This window comes from Chlorocebus sabaeus, chromosome 1, assembly GCF_047675955.1.
Source record: "Chlorocebus sabaeus isolate Y175 chromosome 1, mChlSab1.0.hap1, whole genome shotgun sequence".
NCBI lineage: Eukaryota > Metazoa > Chordata > Mammalia > Primates > Cercopithecidae > Chlorocebus > Chlorocebus sabaeus.
The window spans coordinates 128,057,503-128,075,647 of record NC_132904.1 but is presented as its reverse complement, the minus strand read 5'-3'; the positions used below and the strand labels follow the sequence as shown (position 1 = coordinate 128,075,647).

Sequence of the window (18,145 nt, the reverse complement as noted above, 5' to 3'; positions counted from 1 at the left end):
GAACTTGTCATTTCGATTGCTGAAACCTTCTGCCTCCCAAAACAGCTTAACGCTAAGGCTGTTCTCACTGTGAGGTCAGCATAGCCTTATCACTTCAAGTGTCCCCAGCACTCCACCTGTGACCTTCCCTGCATCCACCAGGCTGGGCCTGTGTGTCCCAGATCCCATTAGACATCATGATGTTGCCACTCTCCATCCATCCATCCATCCATCCATCCAGTCAACAAATATTTGTTTAGTGTCTACTGTATGCCAGGAATTATACAAGGACTGAGGTACAAGGAGAAACAGAATTTCTGATCTTGCACAAACAAGTAAATAGGCAGTTACAATAAAATATAAGAATGGCCATGCTTCAGGAATAAAGAAGCTGCCAGCTATCAAGTGTCAGCCACACATGGCTTTAGACACCTAAGAAGCCTTTGAGATAGATACTGTTATATTTTTTACTGGACAGAAGAAGAGCCTAGAGCTCAAGAACAAATGATGTTACTAAATTCCCCCAGGTAGGAGGGATTCCAGCATGGACGGAAGAGGCAAGGGACAACAGCAGGTTTTGTACCTAGGTCTGTCTGACTTGATCCCCTGTTTCTTTCAAACCCATATACTGTGTCTCCCAGTGTGCTGGAGGGTCACAGAAGCAGGCTTGTGCCCTCTTCTGTGTCTGAGGAGTGCATGCTTTCTGGGCTCTGCTCAATGACGCCCCATATGTAAAGCATTTGTGAGCTCCACTGAAGAATGAATCCCTCATTTTTGGGCTCTCATAGTGGCTTACCCCTAGGCTTATATTTTGTTTGTATCTTTTTCTGCACTTAGAGGATGTAACACTACATCTTCCAGTGATTGTTGCCCAGTAACTGTTTGTTGAATAAATATATCTTCCAGTCAGTGAGGGCATGGGTTATAGCCTCTATACAGTTTCATACCTTTCACTAACCAAAGAAAAGCCAAATACCCAAGAGAACTTGCAGTCCCCTCCCCTCAGGGAAGCCAAATCACTGTTTTTCTGATTTTCCCTTGCATTCCAGCCTCCTGTATGTTCCAAATCTAATTTGAAATTTAGGGTCCCCCCATCCCAGATCTCCTTTCTGAAGGAGGCTATACCACATATTCCAATTCTCTGTTTAGGAAGATGTTCATCACATGATATCTTCTTGCAGAGACATCAAAAGCTGCACATATTTGTCCGTTTCCTGCTGATAACGTGTATGGTTTTTATTTTTCAAATCCACAATTTAAATCCAGGTGGGAAGGGAATGAGTCAGAGAGAAACACCATTGCTTTTGGCTGATGACAGCAGCGTAATCATTTGTATTTTCCCCCAACCTGCAAAATGTCAACATATTAGAAAAAAACTGCAGACATTTCCCATTTCATTCTTGATGAGGTTTCTTGTCATTGACTCGTACCCCGCCCTCCTCGCTCTGAATCATTGACATCTGGCTATTAGCCTAAGCATTTAGAATTTAACACTGAGCGTTCAGGGTGTGCTGATGTCAGCACAGACACAGAGCTTATGGTTCAACATCGACTCAAGTCTTGTCTCTTTCAGGTTTGTGATGAGCTGACAGATTTGAATTAACTTCTGATATTAACTTCTTAAGCTTTTGTTTTTGTGGTAAGCACAAAACAGGGTGTGTTAAGGAGAACAGAACAAAGATGGTTGCCTCTTTATCAACTGGTCTTAGTTGTGCTGCAGAGCCTTGTTGGTTGATCTTACTTGTGAAACAATACGGTGCCACGTTTGCCGCTGTAATTAAACTCAATGGAGGAAAAGTTCCCTTTGAAGGGAAGTGGTGCGCCTTCATCAGCCAGTGCCTCTAAAAATAGCTGTATGTTTCACCAACAAGTGTAACACATACATCATCTAATTAGATTTCTTCGCTCCTCTTTTAATCACCAAGAACATCATTATCCTTTTGGTTCCTCATTAGGAAGGTCACACAGTTCATAATCATACTTACAAAACCTATCCAAATTTCAGAACAAAACCGTATCTTCTTAGACTTCAGATATTTCATTAATCTCACTGTGCTATCAACAAGCTCAACTTGCCTATGGGCTTTTTTCTTTTCTTTTCTTTTTTAGTGTGATCACCCTACCATCTGCCATTTTAGTAGAATTTCAGCTATATAGTTTATGGTTGCTGGAGATCGATGTCATATTTTCATTACAATCATGGAAAGGAAAACCAGTGACACATTCCAATACCTTCATGGCTTGTTATGTGCACTACATTTTTAAGCTTCAAAATCTCTCATGAGGCAAGATCTCAGCAGGAAGCTTCTATTTTTTTCTGAGAGCTCTGTGCTGAGTTTGGGTACTGTGATTGTCAACACCTGCCACTCAAGAGGGTGTTGAGCTACCCCTGAATGCTGCAGTAAAACCTTTGTGCCAGGATGGCCAGGCTTGAAGTTCCCAGTTCTTATGTGGTAGGTGTGGCTTTATTCTGTTTTAAGCCTTCAACCAAATTTTCTTCTTAAAAATCTAATGTTTAGGCCATTAGATTTTCGGTGTGGTGGCTCACGCCTGTAATTCCAGCATTTTGGGAGGCTGAGGCGAGTGGGTCACTTGAGGCTAGCAGTTCAAGAACAGCATTGGCAATATGGTAAAACCCCATCTCTATAAAAATATAAAAATTAGCCAGATGTGCTGGTGCATGCCCATAATTCCAGCTACTTGGGAGGCTGAGGCAGCAGAATCACTTGAACCTGAAAGGCAGAGGTTGCAGTGAGCCGAGATCACACTCTCTAAAAAACAAACAAATAAACAAACAAAAAATGTAATGTTCAGTATATTTATTAGGTTGATACAAAAGTCATCACGTTTTTTGCCGTTAAAAGTGATAGCAAAAACCATGATGACTTTTGCACAAACCTAACAATTTACCAAGATAAGTAGCTTCTCAAAAGTAGAATTTTTGTTTGTTCATTTTGTTGTTGTTGTTGTTGTTATGTGTCTTGCCCCTGCTGAGCTCCCCTTGTAGCCGCATGGACCTGCTGTGGCCATAATGGCCACACAAATGGATCCCTTTGCCATTTCTGAAACTTGTCTCTTAACCATGTCTGGTCTCTATTCTTTCTGTATTCTGAAGGAAATCTTATTTGTCTGTATACCTGTCTCCAAAGTATTTTGTTGTTGTCACTGTGTTGTCACTCACAGTTTATTTTGTGGCTTGGCATCTTCATTTCAGCTTGTATTTTTAAAGATGCTTAACTTCAGGCATGAAGAAGCCATTAATTTTTAACCTTAAAAAGGGTGAAGGAGGAGGTGCTGGAATAATGGTAAAGGGCATAATTACATGTTCTCACTTTCCATTTATCCCTGAAAATATTTAATTAAGCCTGATATTTGTAGCAGCCATTCTAGTTCAATTGAATCATTGTTAACCATAAATAGAGAAAGAGTCCTTAAATGTGGCATTTGCCCACAGAAAGTACTGGGCTGCTGAATACACTTCCTCAGAATAGCTGGCATTCGTTAGGAAGCTTTTACCTGTGGTTAGCAGCCACTTCAGGCCTTTCCAGAAGGGACAAGGTCACCCAGTTACGAGGAGGAGCCAAGGTTGCTTTCAGCTGGTGTTGGAGAGTAACCTTTGAGAAGCTAGAACTCCAGAATACCTCTTTCTTTAAAAGCAGAACCCCACACAAGATGCCGTTTTATGGATTAGCAATTCTTGCCTTAATTCCAGCTGGCCTAGTATTTCATCATCCTTTACTCTGTACTTGATGATTGCCGACACCATCTTAACTTATTCTCAGAGTGACCCTGCAAGGGTAGATAGAACTACCCCTTCCACATTTTATACATAAAAGAAACTGTTTCAGAGAAGTCGGTGGTCTTGTCCAAAGTCTTCCTGCTGGTGGGTAGCAAAGCCAGAATTCAAATTCAGTTCGAACTCTTAAAATCAATCCTCTTAAGACTATCCAACAGGCAGGATGTTCCTGAGATGAAAGGGATTTAGGGTTATTTGTTCCAAATGGCTTTCTTCCCAGAATCTGTGATGGTTTAAAAAAAAATTTGTCTGTTTATTTGTTTATTTATTTAGTCAAGGACAGAGGATACGCTAGCTCCTCCTAAAGTTTGTGCTTTTTGAAGGTAGAGACTGTGTCTGTCTTTCTTTCTGAAAGCAGAGCCTAGTGCATGGCAGGCATCAATTCATGTATGTCGAGTGAAAGACTGCAACTTTTCCAGGGCTGGCTTGGGGCCCGTCTCCATTGCGGGATGGACACATTACCCTTTGATGTAGCCAGGAAGCTTGGCTGTGGCTGGATCCCAGTGCCCTGCTCAATGCCCCACATCCTCCACAGCCCTCACAGCCAGTGATCTCTCTCAGCTGCAAACACTCCAACTTTAAGCTATCTCACCTCTTTACTCACTCCCCTACCAATACCTCACCCCAGGTTCAACGTATTTTGGAACGATCTAAACAAGCTAGTATTCGTCTCCACTAAGAAAGGGAAAGGGAAGGTGTGCGAGCCGTGTTCCAACAGCAGTTACCATGATCACATGACTACTTTGTACCAGGCACTGTACTGATTACATTCATCCTTCAACCAATCCTGCAAACTCAGCGTCATCACGCCTATTTTCAGTGAGAAAACAGAAAGTATCTTGCCTAAGATCACAGAGCTGGCAACCCACAGGGTCAGAATTTAAACCCAAATTGGTCCAACTCCGACGTTGCCAGTGCGCGGTGAGCGACCTTACCCTGGGGGAGCGTAGAGAACGGTTCCTGAGGTCCCTAGGGATGTTTTCTCAGTGATGCTTCTAGTAAGTCTGCTCCTTCGCCTTTCTTCCAAACCCCTGGGCTTTCATCCGGGTGTATTTTAGCATCAGTTTTCTGGAATAGAACATGCCATTAAAAATCTGCCTCTCAGCCAGGCGCCGTGGCTCATGTTTGTAATCCCAGCACTTTGAGAGGCCAAGGTGGGCGGATCACGAGGTCAGGAGATCGAGACCATCCTGGCTAACACGGTGAAACCCCGTCTCCACTAAAAACACAAAAAATGAGTCAGGTGTGGCGGTGGGCACCTGTAGTCCCAGCTACTTGGGCGACTGAGGCAGGAGAATGGCTTGAACCTGGGAGGTGGAGCTTGCAGTAAGCCAGGATCGAGCCACTGCACTCCAGCCTGGGCGACAGAGCAAGACTCCGTCTCAAAAAAAAAAAAAAAAAAAAAAGAAAAGAAAAAAAAATCTGCCTCTCATTTCCAAAGCTGGGATTCTAGGTTTTAGAGAAGAATCACCTTTCTTCCAATTTTTACCAATACATGAATAAACACAAACATTTGGGTTTCTGATCCTGTGTATTGAAATTCAAAATCATATTGTTTTGGGTACCAAGTACCTGGAGAAGTCCATGCAGCTGTTACTGGCTAAGGCCATACTCTAGGAAAACTGTACTCAACCTGACTCTGAAGCCCTGTATGCAAGCTTCAGTGCTACCACTGCTGAGCTCAGCCTGAAGAGTTCCCTCAGAACCGCGTCCTCCCCGTCACACAGGTGGCTCTGTAGCTTTGCTGAGCTAACATTTACAACAGCCTCATGGTAACCCGTGGGAACAAATGTGAGCCCCGAGGCCATGGGACCACACCAAATTACTTGAATTGCAGCAACCCATCACTTTTATATTAAAGCAGAAAAGCATTTGGCCAAGTTAGGTGAGCAACTGTAGCATACAGAAGCCTGGTGGGAGAGAACTAACCCAGAAACTTTCTTTTCCTCATTTCCAGTTACACAGGGCTACTGCAAAGATGCAATTAAAGAATGAGTTCATTGCCCATGGCTTTTGTCTCACACTCTTCCAGTCCAGAGAGTGGTACATAGATGTACCCGCTCCAAACACAGCTGGAGAGCCCTCCGGCAGAGCCCTCACCGCATTGGCATTTGGCCCAGATGACAAGTCTCCAATGTGCCCAGGATCTGTAGGAGGAAAGTGATGCTAGCTTCACTCTGTATCATAGTGGATTAAATTCATTCTCTGGCCACAATAGCCCAGCCGTTTCTCATACACCAATTGACCAAAGGCACTTAGGCAATAAATTGCTACGGCATTTGATACGACAAAGCAGGTGCTCATCACACCTGCTGAAGAATAAAACTCCCTGAAGCCACATAGAAAATGGGGCTGCAAAAGGGAAACTTTAGGGTCTAGAGTGTTTGGTGCCCTCTTGCAGTCTCAGGGGAGATGGAATTCTGAAGTGCAAAAGGCGCATGTTGATGGTTTTCTTTCAACTGAAGAAGGCTGTCTGGCTACTCACCAACTATCTCTCCTAACACCTGGATGCAGAATTTCCATTCATGTAATAACTCAGAGAGCTAATAGAAGAAGGACCTCACAGGTCATCAAACCCCATCTCTTCTCAATTTGCAATGTGAGAAGCAAAGCCCGGAGAGGGACCATCACTCAGCTAGGGTTCAGCACATTCACACAGAGACACTGTATTCCCCGTCCATTGTTTCTCTCACACCATGATATTGTGGTCCCTGGAAAACCTGCGCAAATGGTCATTTTCTACAGAGAAGAAGTAGACTTGTAACAATTATGGGCGTAGATTCTGAGGACAGTGACTTGGTTCTAATACAGCTCACAGTGTATACGTTGTGTGGCCATAGGTAAGATGTCTAACTGCTCTGTTCCCAGCTTTCCTATTTGTAAAGTGGGAATGACAGTAGCACATAGCTCGTAGGGTTGGTGTGATGATTAAATGACTGATTATATGTTTAGCATCTAGAATCATGCTTGCCACGTGGAGAGCACAGTGCGAATGTATGTTGTCATCATGGCCCTAAGCAGGCTGAGCAGCCTACATATCTGCTAAGTCCCCCTTGCATTTCCACTCTTGGGAACACTCAACAGAAGCTGAATATGGCTGTAAACCTCCACCCAGTAAGCACCAAGCATCTGATGGCAACTACTGCTCACCACCAGAAACACTCACTTCCCTTTGCTATTCTGCCTCCTTCTCTCTCTGAGCCCCACTCTTCCATGCTCTTCTTTCTGTGTGTATTGCCCCACTCCTCTTTGCTTTAGCTATATTCAACCTTGTGCTGACGGCATGGTATCCACAGGAATGTTTCAGTTCACTGGTAGAACTTGGAGAGAATGAGCCCTACACTCAAGAGTTCTATCTGTCTGCAGTGGAGCATATCAGGGCTTCAATTGTTTTTTAAGTTCAAAATAATAAATTCGACAAAGACATATATATGTATATACATATACACAGACATAACTAGTCTAGTACATACACCATATACGTCATGAAAATACTTTTCAAGAAAAATATAAACAAAAAGACAATTTTGAAGAAACATACATGCTTTATGAATCTGCCCATATGTTTCTTTAAAATTATCTTTATGTACATATTTTTATTTAAAAATGTAAATAAACTTATTTAAAAATCTAAATCACTCATCTTTTGCAAAGACAATATGCAGAGAATTACCTTGAGCTTCAACCTGAGCATTTCTAGCTGAGTGCATTCTGCAGGCCAGTAGGATTTCTTGGGATGTGTGCCAGGATTGCTGGAGGCCCCACAGTCAGGCTATCTTCTATCAATATCTATGGAGCCTCCTCTGGGACATTAACATGTCGCTAGAACCTGGATCCCGCCCTTTTTTGTGAATATTCTCTGACAAAAATGCAGGGTAATATGAGTCAGACTTCAAGCTATCAAGCAAATATGACTTTTAGTGCATAATAAGTAGAAATAAAAGGTATTCATGTTAAGATTAGTGGAGAGGAACAGTTGTATACTCATTGCTGAAGTGAGAGACCTGAATTTCCCAAAGTAAAATCTTCCCATCAGTCCCTCCTGGGCAAGGCATGGATCCTCACCATAAGGTTGACAGACAAGCCAAATGAACTGGTCCTGTCTAAAGAGGTTCTGCTGTACCTCAGCTTATTTCCAGCAGGCCAATTTGCTTCTCAAAGAAGCTGTGAAGTCCTGGCTTGAGATGGTAGAAGAGGTGTCCTGTCTCCTTCGGCTCTCCTTTGCTTCTTCACCAGTTTTATAGAAATGACTCTCAATGGCTTTAATCCCTTGGTAATAATAGATTTTGCTTTTTCTGAGATACACTTACTGCTGGCTCCTGGTCTTGCCTACCACCCTATGCACTTGCTGATAAAGGTGATGGAGGAACACCTGGGCCAAGTTAGATACATCTGCCCTTGCAGCAGGCTGGGATAATACCAATTCATGTGATTTGTCTTCTTGAGCCATGGAAGATGAGAGGAAAAGAACAGCACTCATGATACTGTGGACTTATTTCCAGTGGACCTTGAATGATTTACTGGGGATACAGGAAAGGGCCAGAGAGAGAGAGAAGGTAGAAAAAAAATCAAGGGAGAGCCCCTTGGGTGGACTCTTCAGGAGCAATCTGTTTTGGGTGTGTTGATCTGCTTCAAGGCCTTTAGCGAGGCAGCACTGTCTGCTGGGACAAGCCTAATTCCAGTCTTTAAAACCCGTGGGGATGATTTTTCTTCCTTCCTCAGCTGCTGCAGGAGGAGCCTCCACAACACCTAGGTTGCATGCATTGAGGTTGACGAGTCTGCTACATCAACACTTGGACTTATGTCTCCATCCCTCTCCCCTTCCTACCCCACCACCTGCTCCTACCCCACCACCTGCTCCTTGTCTCTCTGGCCCTGTGCCCCCTGACTCATTGTCTGTACTGGACACTCTCCAAGTATAGCACACAGTTAGAGGCACTGCTTAGAAAACAGCCAGCAGGTCTGCCTTTCCATGTGTTGCCCTAACCTTTGGGCCCACGGGCCTCAATGACTAGGCTGAGCTTCGCCTATTTACTTTTTAAGCATAGTCTTTCGGAGCAGGCTGCACTGGTCAAGGCATCCCAACAGCTTGCCCCTTTGAGTTCCTAAATACTCCCAATGGGCATTTTCCTTTGTCTAGACTCGGAATGGTCAGCGGAAGGGTGGAAGGTGGGAAGCATGTATGTGTATTTGCTTGTCAGGGAAGAACTATGGTGTCCTTGGATGTATGCTAATGGTTCTGTCTCTCTCTCTCCTACACAGGGCCTGGAGCAGTCATTGATGGTGTAAACTCGGCCTCCAGAGCACTGGCTTGTCTCTGGCTATCAGGGACCCTCTTAGCCCACTTCTTCATCAAGTTTTGATAAGAAATCCTAGGTCCTCTGAGCAACACCTGCTTCTCCATATCACAGACTTTAATCTACACTGCGGAGAGCAAACCAGCTTGGGCTTCTTTTTGTTGTTTGTTTTTTTCTGTTCTTCTTCTAGATTTATTTTCTTCCTGTTTTTGTTCGTTTGTTTGTTTGTTTGTTTGCTTTTATTTCCAGCTTGAATGAGTGGGGTTGGGGGCGGGGTGGGCAGGGTTCTACCACATGTAGGATAATCATTCATTGGTGTGTCCAAAAATGGGGTCTGTTCCTGCTACCTTGACCCTTCCCTTTCCTCTGCTTCTCTCCTCATCATCATCCCCACCAACATCCCCTGCCACACACACCAAAACGTAAGTTTCATTTGGGCAAAAATTGAGCCTCACAATAAACACCCTGAAGACACAACTTGACTCATAACATAGTGCACAGCAAGAGCTACATCCAAGTGTCCTATTATCTATGATTATTTTCCTAATGACAATGTACATATCCCCCCATCCATGTTAATTATTATCTAATTCCATTAGGGTTCACATCTTTTCTTTCTGGGACACTGTCCTACTATATCCATATCTATATATTTCAATACAGATGATTGTGCCATCTTCTGTAGCCCCTCTGCCCTACTCATTTCTTCCACCATCTGCAGGGATTTGAAGTTTGGGGCTGTGCTTGCAACCTAACACTAAATTTTGCAAGTCAAGTGACCAAAAAAGGGGGAGGCATTTTGAAGATAGTACTTCTCTTTTAAAAAGAGAAGTTCAACTCATAAAAGTGATTGATAGGTGGCTGATTTATTTAGGTTTTATCAAGCTGTCTATCAAAGTAATCATACAGTTACCCATCTACTCAAATGTCTGATTTATCTCACCATCCAATTACCTACCCACTTGTCTTCCTCTCTAGCAATCTATTTACTGTTTATCAATATATCAATGTAATTGTCTAACACTCCTTTCTATTTCTCTCCCTACTACTCACTATCAATTCATCCCCATATTAATCTCTAATCATATCGTATCTCTCCCACTGTATTCATGTATACACCATCAGCAGACATTAGCATCTTCAAAATTATCTATCAACTTCTGTGAAAGCCAGCGATCTCACAGGCTAACAACATAAAAAAGCAATACCCTGTGTTGTGGACTCTTTAAAATCTGGTATCCTATCCACCCAAAGGAGACACTAACAGATGGGCCAAGTAGCAAGCTAATGGTCAGTCACTCACTATTCCTGGGAGAGCCTGTGTTTTCTAAAACATCTTCTTGGGAAGCAGATCAGCCTAGAAGAGTCTTGATTAGCACTGTGGTTTTCCTTTTGCACTTGAAGGACAAAGGTGCCAGCCTTTATGCTTCTCTCAACCCTTCAAGAAAGTACGTGTCAGGAACCTATGGCTGGCTTTCCTTAACAGCAAGAACATGAGAGGAAAAAACCACATGTGTCTCTGCAATGCAAAGTGAAGAGTCCACCCGCCCGAGTGGGATGACTGCGGCTGGAGTCTCCTTTCTGCTCCAGTTCTGGTTTAATCTGTTTGAAAACTACCCAGTAAAAAGCTGATGGAGGCCAATTACATGGCGGGTGTATTGACAACTCTGGTATTTGTTTCAGGAAGCTCTTCTAAGCTGAGGGCACTTGAGCAACTGACTTAATTTTCAAGCACTTGATTAACACAACACTGCAAACAGAAGGGAGAAAGTGTCAGTGACACAGTTTCCTCTGATGCAGGCTGCTTCTCCAGTGGCTTTGGGGAAGAACTTCACCAGCTCTTCAGGTTCAAAGCAGACCCAGCATACAAACAAGAGCTGACCCACCTTTGCTGCCTTGTCTCCTGGGACAAGAAGGACTCATCCAGCAAGGTTGCCTGGGATTCCAAATAAAGGCATTGCAGACCGCACAGGTGTGCTGCAGGGACTGACCCCCAGAGAGGATGAGAATGCAGCATCAATCGCAGACCTGCCCTGCCTCAGTTGGAAAACCTTTTCAGGTCCTCAGTCTAAAAAATAAAAAATATGAGCACCATAGAATTCTGTGCCCTTAATGCTTAACTGGTCTTCTTCCTCCAGTATCAGTGCCCTCTTTGCTTTTGTCCATCAAGGCACATGAGTGTGACCTCTGCCATGGGGAAACATACACAGAGATAGCTATACATATATACATACATACATAGGCGATCTTGGCACACTAAATGCTAAGCACTGTCTTAAGAGGTAGAGCTGGTGTGAGTGAAATTAATGTTACATTTTCCAGCTGTAAACAGACATCTGCATTTCCTAGTGAGCTGCCAGGAGCCAGATTCGGGAACCATAAATGATGTGCCAGGACTGGCACATTGATTGCCATTTCCAGGGATGATCATGAACAGGCACAAAACAGAATTCAAGGTTGCACATAGATATTTCAGATCTGTCACCACCTTCAGCATCCGGAGTTGAGTTGGTGTCAGATAGTGTATGAGAATCAAATGTGTCATCTGAGCATGCTACTAATTATAAATTTGTTACTTTGGAGTGGAATAAATGTGAAGGCTGTGAAGAGTGGAAAGTCTTGGAGAACATAGTACTTGAAATGGACAAGCTGGACCTATTCCTCACTCCAAGACTTGTTCTACAGGAAACTGTTCATGCTCTTTTGGCCAAGATCATCAGAACCTCTCAACCCAAAAAGGCTGGCTCCAGGGTCACTATAGAACCCTACTGTTCCCCCTTCCACAGGATACTAAGATGCCCCTCTAGTGGGTACCTATCCCAGCCACATTTCAGAGGGAGAAAAATGCTACAGTCGATCCTCATCTGTCTGGGGTAAAGACAACAAAGTAAATACAACCCAAGGCAACTGGGGTACTCACTGGGAGTGAAAATGACTTCTTCACAACAGACATATTTCTGCTTCTGTGTTTTTGTGTTTCTTTAGTGGGGATGGCTTCATGGGACAGTGGCTGTCACCCATCATTTTGAAGCATATAGAACAACAAATGCTTACACAAGACAATATCCACACTTTTCCAATTTCACATATGGAGAGTACATGGAGAAGGCCTACAGGCTAGATTTGTTCAGGGTGCCAGCAGTGGGCATGGGGTGGGGGCAAGGCAGGACAAAACATACAAGTCTGAGCAAGTATATCTCTTGCAGGTTTTCCACATGAAAAGGAAGCCAAATAAGGCTTGTTAGGAGATTAGGTGAGAGGAATAAGCAATGTAGGGACTCTGAAACCCTTCCCCTTCCCAAAACAGAGTTCATATGCACTTCCACCAAAGTAATCCCAATGAAAGTGCTTGTGTTAAGGCTCCGGCCAAGCTTGTTTTTCAGTAGTTTAATGTCAAGTGCCTGATACAGTCAACTGCAAGTCTAAACAAGTGTGTTTAGTTTTTTCTTGTTCTTGCTTTAATTCGGGGAGGGGGAAGATATAGAGAAGTGGTTGTGAAAACATACACAGGTTTTATGCAGAGTACTGCACATGGCTGTTCTGCTGCAATTGTGCTCCACCGAACAGAAGAAAAGGTAAGGTTTTGTGGCACAAAGAGGCCCAAGCCTCTTTCTTCTTACATCCATGCTTCTTACTAGATGATACATTTCACAGATTGGGCAGTTTGTTCTCAAAACCTGGGTGAGAAGAATATTCTGGGACTCTAGCAACTTCAAAACAGGCTGGGTTTCAGGATCTGTTTCTGCATCAATTCACTCAATTTGCCTTCAACAAAGAGGAGTCAGCAAATTCTATTTATGCTGAGAGAACCATCCCATGAGAAAAGCAGAGAACCCCAAAGTGGGCAGGCAACCCCGACGAGAGCTTATCCCTGTGGCTGCATCAGGAGTGGCTGTACATTGAATATTCAAGTGTTGGTTGGCTGTCGCCAGCCCATAGTAGAAGGAGGGGAGGAGTGGCTTAAGATGAGGTAAGATCTGGTGGTGGGGCATCTTTCCTCAATTTCGTACTGACTTTGATTTTGAGAAAGAAAAACTGGCTATGCATTACCTAAAACCAGCCCGAAATGAAACAGAACAATACACACACGAAAGCAAATGTTAATCCCTTTGGAATTAAGGGAAGCAGCATAAGGTTTTTCTTTTTGGAAAAATGCATTTATTTTCTTTCTCTCCAACAGCAAGAATCTTTTGTTTTCATTTTGCACATGACCTTATCCTGGAAACTCTTACACCCAATTGCCGCCCCTCCTATTATTCAGAGCTTCCCTGTCTTTTTACTTGAAGACAAATAAGTTTGAGCACTTCACAGGTGTAGAGTAAAACTTCACAGGTGTGTAGTAGGAAGGAAACATTTTCAAAAAAAGACCCTATGAGGAGAATGCCTAATGATCACCAAATGCAAACAAATAAAAATGCCAGTCTCATTTCCCACATTTCTTACTTAAGAGAAGTAAATGAAAGGAAGAAGAAATAGATTTGTAATTAAAGATGTGGCAACAAAGATAGAGCTGAGCTAGTTCAATTTAGCCTTCAGGTGCAGAATACTTAGAGTCCAAAGAAATGTTGAGTGGACTTCATTAGACGCAATTGTCTTTATCCTGAAAGTAGTCAGCGAAGCCTAATTTCCAGCATTTTGAAAGAGATTTCTTTTTGTTTCTTTCAATGGTGCCCTTTTTAAGGCACAGAGTTGCTCCACACCACTGGGTGGAGAAAGAAAGATTGCGAACCCTCGACCATCCTTTTGAGGCTACGTTCTATGTTATTTGGCAGATTATAAAGCTATCAATAATAACAATGCTATATAATACAAACTGCCCTTGTATTAGTTAAAGGGAGCATTTTTAATCATTGGGAAATTTTCGTGACATGTAAAGTGCAGTTGTGAGGAATGTGTGGGTGTACGAAAATGTATCTGTCAAGTTCAGAGTCCTTTAGATTTAAAAAAAAAAAATATGACTTATCAATGGTGCCGTTATAGCTGTGTCAGACAATGGGTGTGCCCATTCTCACAATTATCCTTCAAAAATATGTTCAAATGCTTTAAAAATTTATCACATGATACAAGAGTATGACTTTGTCAGCCTTCTAGAGTTCTTTTTTCTTTTATTTTCTTTCTTATTTTTTCCTTCAAAAAATCAGTGAAGACTTGATTTCTGTCAATAATTGTATTAAGGGTGAATATACTACCTGAATTTTGTGCATGTTGCATTGTAGTTGTAACCTTTTCTAATTCAGGATGAATACGAGATGGTTGTGATTGTGCAGTGTATCAATAAAGTTCGAGAAATTTGTAACTTTTGGGGGGCTGTTTATTAGGACATCTCATTGATATCCAGGACGGGAAAAATATGAAGCGAGCCGTGCTTCTCCCTCATGTGTGTTTTTGGCCTTGAAGAGTAGACGCACTCAGAAAGCCTGGAGCTGCACCCCCTACCTCTCTCTCTTCTTCTCTCTCTCGCATACACTATAGAAAGCAGCCTTAGCACTGTCCATATCACATTTGTATATCAAATATCTATGCTATTTACAAACAATATAAAATGTAGCTGCATCCTCAAAGTCTAAATTGTTTATTGGTGTAGGCTAAAACAAAAGCAGAAGAGAAGTGTCAGAAAAATAGGGGTGACCAGATACTGCCCAGTTTGGGCATTTGAGTCCCTAAGTTCCTGTTGCTTGATTTCTTGAAGTACACACCACGTTGACAAGGGTAAGTATGAGAAGACACGGGGTCGAGGATGTACATTGAGTCTTAAGTGTGTGCCATTAGATAAAGGTTTATGCATCTTAGGTTTTACTTGGGTTAGGCTTCATTCAGCTGAGGCTTCTTGTGGACTAGCATGAGAAAGAACCCCAGAGGAGCGGCTGCTTTCTTCTGGTTGCCATTTCTAAAACACCTTTCTCTTCCAATAAAACCCCACCTCCTCTTTCTCCATCACATATCTATCTGCCTTTCTAAAGAAATGAGTATTAACTTATTTTTACACCTCAGCTTCTCATTAGCCATTTGTATATCAATTAAGCCTTCCCAGTTCTGCCGTTAACTAGGTGTGAGATCTTAGACTGGTAAGTGACTTTCTAAGCCTTTGTTCTCTCATCTGTATCATTGGGGAATTTAATTACACCACTTAGTGTACACTGATTCCAAAATATTTGGCCACTATTTGGTTTATTTTGCAACTGCGAGATTTCTTAAGACTATCCTCAAATAAAGCTTAGGGACAATGACTGATTATGATTCCATAACTGAGTAGAAAGTGAATTAAAATTATTTCATTAATTTCACAGCACACGTAGCTTCTCTGGCAAAGTCCCTGAGCTAAAGTTATGAGTCTTATATTCTTGTTGGTTTCCTATATGGACAAGAGCTAATCTTTTCATGACTCAGTCTCCCCTACAGGGAATGGAACACAGATAAGTTGATAGACTGGACGCATGCTGTTTGTAAATTGCAATGGCAAGTAAATGCCAGGCATCAGTAATTGGGAGTTTCCAGTTTCCTCTGGCTCATTGTAAAATTACGATTCATCAAGAAAATGAAATTTCAGTTCCCTTATCCATCTCAGTACCTTTAGTACTCCCTTTCTTGTTGCCTTTTTTCCTTCCTTTTCATCATCCTGTTCCTATTTGCACCTGACCCTTTCTTGCTCCTGTTCATACCACAACATTTACCCATCCATCTGCTATCAGTCTCTCACTCCATTTAGCCACTCAGCTCCATCTATCATCCATGAACCAATTTATTCTCCCATCGGCTAACTACTCAACTATCCATTCACATATTATTTTCCCATTTATCTAAACCTTTTTCCATCTCTATACTCATGCACCTCCTTAAAGTGAGACTGTTTCTCTCTCATCTATTTATTTAGACCAGCTGTCAGTCCGTCCAACAGGCATGCTCCAGCTAGCCTTTAGCGGACCCACCTGTTTGCCAACCCACTTCAAGGTAATGAAAATCTTGGTTGTTATCTCTCTATTCCACAAGGGAAGCTTTATCTAGTGACTCGTAAGCATGGCAGCTAAATGATTGGATGCATTTTTATCTTTGCCCTATGAAAATCCTACATATACAGAAGCGCCTCTGGAGATATATTAAGGGCATTCCTCTCCCTATCAAGGTGTATTAAGTAGGAAGAGCATGTGAAGTTGGGAGTGGAGTGGAAATACCCGGATGAGAAGGTGTAACACTAGGATTGTAGTCATGCAATGAACATAACAAATAACTGAAGAAACAGACAGGAGGGGCCTCAACTGGCAACTGACCTCCTTCTTTCCCCACAATTTAATTTGCTGTTGAATTAATTATTCACTTTGAGAAAAATTCACAGGGCGTGCTAGTTGAGGCCAAACGCTATTATGATCAGTTTTGAAAACCAAACGTCAAGTTAGAAGTGATGCTACCTTCTTTTAATATGTTCATCCAGTCATTGAGATATCTTATTTTTCTTTCCCTTATATTTCCCCATTTATTCATTATTCATGCATCACATTTAGTCAGGAACTCCCCTTGAGGAGTTCACATTTAAGATCTAAAAACTGCTGTATAAGAAGATAAATTACAGTTGAGTATGGCAAGTATTATGACAGAGATATGAAGAAATGACTGCAAAGTGCAGAGCAAATATTGTGAGATGATTAGGAGACATTCTCACTTTCCCCCATTTCTTCTGCGGGGATAAAACGCTGGAATGTAAACAGCTAACATAAGCTGCAGACATGGTGCACAGATATATTACTACAAAAATTATTGGGTTACAGGATCATACACATTCAGCATTCAATAATTTATCAATGGAGTGAATAGCATTTGTTAAATGAATGAGTACCGTGAAGGCAGTTAAAACTACAAGTGGCCAAAGGACCACACTGTGCAGTTGATGATAGGCTAACACAGACCTGCTGGAGAGGAGGAAGCGATACCTATAATGTCAAAGCTGGCTAGGAAGCTGGTTATAAAGTCTCAGTCCCACATAGGATTACTGTGCATATCACCTTTCACTAGATCTAACACCATGAGCCTTGCTGATGAGGGAAAGAGAAGCTCTGCCTGGGGACGTGTGCCGCTGCAGAGGCATGGAGGGGCAGGCAGAGCTTAAGTGTGGACTTGCTGAATAAACCCTCAAGACTAGGCTTCTCCAGAGAAGACTAACACTCTGTGATGTAGGATGAAATACCTGGATCATTTGCATGTCAGTGTCCCACAGTGTCTATTGTTTCAAAGATAAAAATAGTCATAGTTTTACCTCTCCATGAATTCCTCTCTCCAGTATGACATACTGCCTTGCCTTTACCATGAGTTCTCCAACCAACTGGCTTGTTTCAGAAAACTTGACCTCGCAAATCACCTGTTATGTTGTCTCAGACCAATTTCTTACCTTTTCTGAACTTCAGTCTCATCTTTAATAAAACATTGGTAATAATACTCACCTCAGAAGAATAGCTGTGAGAATTATTCCATTACTAGATACAAATAAGTAAGGGTGTTTAGCATAGTCCCAGGATATAACAGTTACTTGCAAAGTAAACATTTGTGGTTTTTTTCTCCTGTTCTTCTCTCAGCGTTCTTTTATGTCATCATTTTCCTGAGTCTTTTGAAGATATAATTCAACTGTGCTTGCTTCATTGAAAAAATTAAAAATTATAATTTATATGTAATTTCTTTGTTGAAGTTCAAAATGGAGAAACACATTTCTGAGTCTTGGATTATTCAAGAACACAAGGTTGGAAAGTGGCAGCAATAAAGTTTCTGGTAGAATTCCAAAGGAGTGTTGAAGCAAAAGAGTAGAACTACATTTTTAATCTAAGAAACATATATCAGATAGCCAAGATATGATGGGTACTGAGGATTCAAATTGAGAGACAGAGTGTATATCTTCCAGAAAGTCCCAGCCCAGATTCCAAAGCACAGCACATGGTAGTTTTTAATCAAGGGCTTGAGGAGCCCAGTAGAAGCTACTTAACCCAGAATGAGGGCTGAAGGTCTTCCAGAAGACGAGAGGTCCCAGCTGAGCCTTCAGGGAGCAGAAGGACCTAGCCAGGGAAAGGAAGCGGGAGAGGAGCAAGTGACTGTG

At 42.2% G+C, this 18,145-nt stretch overlaps 1 protein-coding gene across 3 annotated transcripts in view; it reads left to right on the top strand.

The window, feature by feature from the left end:
* Positions 1–17,635, top strand: part of OPCML (opioid binding protein/cell adhesion molecule like) — a 1,159,273-nt gene extending 1,141,638 nt beyond the window's left edge. For all 3 annotated transcript variants that reach the window (XM_008021558.3, XM_008021557.3, XM_008021556.3), the window contains one exon: positions 9,038–17,635. In XM_008021558.3, the coding sequence (XP_008019749.1) occupies positions 9,038–9,138 (101 nt within the window). In that variant the 3' untranslated portion in view covers positions 9,139–17,635. The remainder of the gene's footprint in view (positions 1–9,037) is intronic.
* The last annotated feature ends 510 nt before the right edge of the window (positions 17,636–18,145 follow it).